The sequence below is a fragment of the Fulmarus glacialis genome, unplaced genomic scaffold (genome assembly GCF_000690835.1).
Source record: "Fulmarus glacialis isolate BGI_N327 unplaced genomic scaffold, ASM69083v1 Scaffold47363, whole genome shotgun sequence".
Lineage (NCBI taxonomy): Eukaryota > Metazoa > Chordata > Aves > Procellariiformes > Procellariidae > Fulmarus > Fulmarus glacialis.
Window position 1 is genome coordinate 1 of NW_009205717.1, and position 5,156 is coordinate 5,156.

The window sequence follows — 5,156 nt, forward strand, 5'->3', positions numbered from 1 at the left end:
CGCCCGGGCTAGCGGGCCTCGGCGCGGGCACTGTGCCGGCCCTCCCTCCCCCATCTCGGGGCGCCCTTTCGGCCCTGCTGTGGCCGGTTGTGCTGGCAGAGGGTGCCCGGCTGGTGCTGCAGTGCGGCACTCTTGGTAGGAGAGAGGTCTTGGGTTTTTACGGCAAGAGTGTAGTCTGGGGTTTCATTCTGGGGGAGCTTTTCGGGTAATGACAACATCAGAGCTCTTCTTCAGGTTTCTTTCTGCAAGATAATCCTCTTTACTTGCCTCCACGGCTTGGGGTCTTCAAGAGTCACAGGCTTTGAAGCTGTGTTCTTGGCACCATTGCATTCCAGTCAATTCTCCTAAAAATTAAGGACATTAAATTTGTTCTTTGCTACCAGGTATGTGTTAAAACGGGAAATCCTGGTTCAAAGAAGTGTCAGGTGCTTTGTGAAAATAGGGACTTCAAAGCCATCATTATTTTCTTACAGGGCTTCATGATCTCCCTGAAAATGTTCACCTTCCCATCTGCCTTGATCACTGTTTTTAATGAGAACCTTAATATTTTCATAGTTCTCTCAAAGGTGAATCTAAATAAAGCATGTATTTCCCAGGCTTGTGAAATGACTAGTAAGGTGCATGTCCTAGTCCATTCATTTATCCTGTACCTTTTCATTGCCACAGTTATGTTTGACTGAATTGGAGGCAACTTAAAAGGAGCCGAGGAGCCAAGTCATGTTTTTCTCCAGAGCTTGATGATCATAGCTCTGCCATCCCTAAATTAGAAATTTCCAAACTGAACTCTGAGCTTTTTGATGTACTCTGGAAAGCGTGCGAGTTGGTGGGCCCTGGTGTTGCTAAAGTGCATTTATAGACATTGGAAACAATTGTTTTTCTGACATTATTTTCTGGCACAGAAAATTTACATAGCTGCTTCATGAATATAATGGTGGTGGTGACTTACAATGCAATGGTACTTAACTCTGCACAGTTTGCCTTATTGTGCTTAATCACCAACTTCTGAAATGCAGCGTAAAGTCTCTTAGCTCTTTGTTCTACAGTGTTCTGCGTACAATGCAGAAGAGATTTCACGTGCAGTGTTACGCGCTTTGGAATACTTGTAACCTCCCTGTTTTTCCTGTACAGGGTATTGTTCTTTGCAAGTGTGTGAAAATAAGCTGATACTCTCTGAGAAACAAAAAACTATCTTTTCTTGTAGGTATGGGGCATGGAAATGAACATGGCCATGGCCATGGCAAAATGGAGCTCCCCGACTACAGGCAATGGAAGATAGAGGGTACTCCACTAGAGAAGGTCCAGGAAAGGCTAGCTAAACGGGGTCTTAGGGATCCGTGGGCTCGGTAAGTGCAAGAGCCTCAAAAATAATCTTGATATGTCATCTTGTAGCATCAACTGGACTTTGTCATTGCAGATTATTCTTTAGTGAAAATGCACCTAGAATATATTAGTCAGAATTTCAGTTAAGTCTTTATTTACTTTTTTGCGTGGAGGTCGCACCTGTCGCACCTTGCATCACCTTAACCAGTGTCTGCATTCTGCAAAGCACCCTGGCACTTTATGATGCTTCATGATGATACAGATCAGGCACAATGACCAATACCTCATCTACCAAAACAGTGATTAAGTAATATTAGGTCTTGCACACGTAAGTAAGCCTATCCCTTTTCAGAAAGAGATTGTGTGCTCAGCTCTGCTGAAGTTGATGGAACTTACATTGACATTCTGAGTAGGAATAGCATTCCTCCTCATATACAACAGGAGGAGGCCCTTATTTAAAGAGAAGAAATATACTAGCATACAATGTGGAATTTCATTCAACTGTGCATTTCATTTTGCTAAGCAGTGAATGACATAATGGAAGATCACATTTTTACCTCTTAAGTTGTCCCTCTCTACAATGAATACCTCCTCTTTTTTAGCTAGAGTAATTCTGGATCATTTAGGCAGCTGTTAAAACAGGGCTTAACATATTTCTCCCACATCCTGAATTAATACTTTGCTCAAGTACTCTTTAATCTTGGGGAATAAAAATGCTAAATGTCTTGTGCTGTGTAGTCTGGTTCTTCTGTAAGGGAAAAGCTGCATGAGCAAACTATTCTAGGAGCCTTCATAGAAAAGGCTTTATTTCAAATCACTACAAGAAAAATCTAAGAGCAAACTGGTAATTTGTTAAAAAGTTGTTACATGCTATAACCTCTGGAGGGGTTTGGGATTGACAGGACTTTTTTTCCTTCCTTTGAAACAGTTTAAGGCTGTAAGCATAAAGTAAAACATAGTTTTGATGATCATAAGACTCATTTGAGATATGACTGCTTAGGATTATTGGTTACCAATAAACTTTCCAGGCCTGTGTCACATTTATGTTGCCTCTTTCTGTGGAGTGCAAGCAGTGTTGGCTTTTTTTTTTTTCCTTTGCTTCAGACAAAATTGTTTTCAGCAAGCAACAGGCTTATTCCCATTAAAAAATGGACACAGTTTAACATCATAAACTTAGTGTAAATTAACCTGACTTTCAGTGCATACACTTCCAAGTACACTGTTCAGGAAGTGCTGCAAAACAGCAAACTGGAAAAGAACTTGTGTAATATTTGTTGCCCCTCCTAGATAAAAAAAAGCAATGTTTCTCTGGTAGAAGAAGGGGATTGAGCCAATTATGTGAGGATTTGAAATAAGGAACAAAGTCAAACTCTTAAAGCATGAGATGATTCCTCCTGAACTTTTCAAATTTTATGTAAGGTAATATTTCAGTTCCATAGGACAAGTACAAGTATCATGGCAATCTTCCTTAACAAAGGAGAAATTAAAGTATCAATTTACTTGCTTCAGTAATCTGGAAGAAAACTGCATTATTAATATCTTGCACTAGAAGTCTTGAAAAAGTAACCCTCTCTAGGGCTCCCCTCTTTCATATATTAAGTTCCTTTTAACAGGGGATCAGTTTTCCACCTTTGTAGCAAATGCACATAAATGTACATATTCAATACAGAATAAGCTGTGTGAAAGATGTCATATTTGGAAACCTAAGTCTTTATCAGTTAGTATCCTATACTATCATCTAGAAGATATTCTTCCATGCCAATATGCCTTCATCCCAAGTCACAGAAACCATCTGCACAAAAGGGGATTATCTATGAACATAAATACTTGACCCTGTTTAAAAAAAACCTATCTTCTCAAATGATGGTTCTGATTTTTTTTCTTGTTTCTGGTTTCTGTGCAAATGTTTTTCTTCCTTTTCTTAAGGACCTTGAGTCCTTAGAGATGGACAGTTTGTCTCTTCTATAGATTACACTGGTTGTGCTACACATAAATACTTGTACTCAGTTATAGCAGTGGCTAAATGTTTCAATAACAATGTAGGTTGAAAACCTACAAGGCAAGACAGCATGAGGTTTGTAAATATTCTGTAGCTTTTTAGCTAAACACAATCTTTTCAGCTTTTTTTTTTTAAAATCAGTTTTAGTAGGCTTTTCTGACCCTAACATAGTTAAGTGTTGTATTGTAAAACAGAAAGTGCCTCCACACTCGGATGAGTTTTCTACGGCTGGAAAAACTTTCCCTTTTAAGATTTAACTATGATAGATACTGTCTAGTTACTCCATCCCATGCATGTGCTAGTGGATTCTAATTTTGTTCCAAACAGTAAAAACAGAAGACAACAATTACATAACAAGTTTGGGGAGGTGATTCTATTACTAGAATTATGTTGTTTGCTGGTGTTACTTTATCTCAAATTATATGCATAAAGGGTTAGAGTTAGTATCATGAACTTTACTTGTGGCAACTCCTGTTACTTAAATGATAAAAATGTTACAGTCTCAATGTATATCTAGTTGAAATACCTTCATCTTTTTTTCCAAAAAACGATATTCCTGTTAATGTTTATCACAGTGGCTCCACTGATCTGGTTTTATTCTTTTGGTTTCATTTTTCTTCTAGTAATGAAGCCTGGAGATATATGGGTGGCTTTGCAAAACCTGTCACCTTAACAGAAGTCTTTACTAGGGGACTCAAGTGGGGATTTGCGGCTTTCGTCATAGCTCTTGGCATTGAATATACACTGTTTCCTCCAAAGAAGAATGGAAGCCATCACTGAAGATCAAATATGACAACTTAATATTTACTCATTACTAAGCTGAAACATATATAAGCCTGCTGCTCACTCTGTACTTATCATATGCATATTAAAGTCTATCACAGGCAAAAACATGTTTCTTTGCTTTTGTTATACTTTTGTGGAAGGATCAAAAAACATAGCCAGAGCGGAAAAAACCAAGACATATTTATCTTGGGTTTGCTGTACCATCCTTTAAAGAACAGGGGAAACTATCAGCCTAGCTCTTTCAAGCCCTGCCAACATTCTATTAAATGAAATTGAGAAAGTGTGTTGCTTTTAAGAGAAAAATTGTACCGTATTAATTACAGGTTTAATAACAATTATATGCTGGTAAGTGGTAATGAATGACATGTCATTTCTTAAAAGTATAATTTGTTACCATTCACTCTTACATCTCCAAATAAAAAGAACTATTACCTTAAAGCTTTAAAAAGTACCCAAAACTGCCTCAAAGTATATGAAAATACTAAAGCTTATACTTAATCCTATTGAAGAGTTAATTAATTTGGCAGACGCTATGTACCAAAATAATGCGCTATGTAATATCCAGAAATTAAAAATTACATTGCTGCCACATTTACTAAGCAAAGTATAATGTTTCACTCAGCAATAACCGTACCTTATCTTAACACGACTTCCAATATACTTGAGTGTAATGTGAAAAAAGAGAAAGAACAATTGCTTTTTTCCTTTGTCCTGGTGTATTAAGTTGTAAATTTGTAATAGTACAGATTTATTTATTTTTACACCTAGTCTCTTTTAATAATTTGTTTTAAATTTCCTGTTTTTTCCTTAAATTATCTAACAGCTTCTGGAACGATTTAAGAATGCCTGGAGTGAGGACTGTAGTAGAAAAGGGCCTGTTGGCAGTATATGTCCTCTGTAGTGCTAGGAATTAGAATTGGCTGAATACTCTATTGTAAATTTTGTTATGCCATTAGTAACCTAAGCTAAGGAGGGTATACTGTCTTATTTGTCAATCCAAACAATAGGATATCTGTATCACTAAAGAGAAAAGCAAAATTAGACAAACAAG

General features: G+C 37.4%; 1 protein-coding gene across 1 annotated transcript; it reads left to right on the forward strand.

The window, feature by feature from the left end:
- The first annotated feature begins 1,201 nt into the window (after window positions 1-1,201).
- Window positions 1,202-4,210, forward strand: NDUFB3 (NADH dehydrogenase (ubiquinone) 1 beta subcomplex, 3, 12kDa). Its single transcript, XM_009575475.1, has 2 exons — window positions 1,202-1,343; window positions 3,943-4,210. Exons 1-2 carry the CDS (start codon window positions 1,204-1,206, stop codon window positions 4,097-4,099), a joined length of 297 nt encoding a protein of 98 aa, XP_009573770.1. The 5' UTR covers window positions 1,202-1,203; the 3' UTR covers window positions 4,100-4,210.
- The last annotated feature ends 946 nt before the right edge of the window (window positions 4,211-5,156 follow it).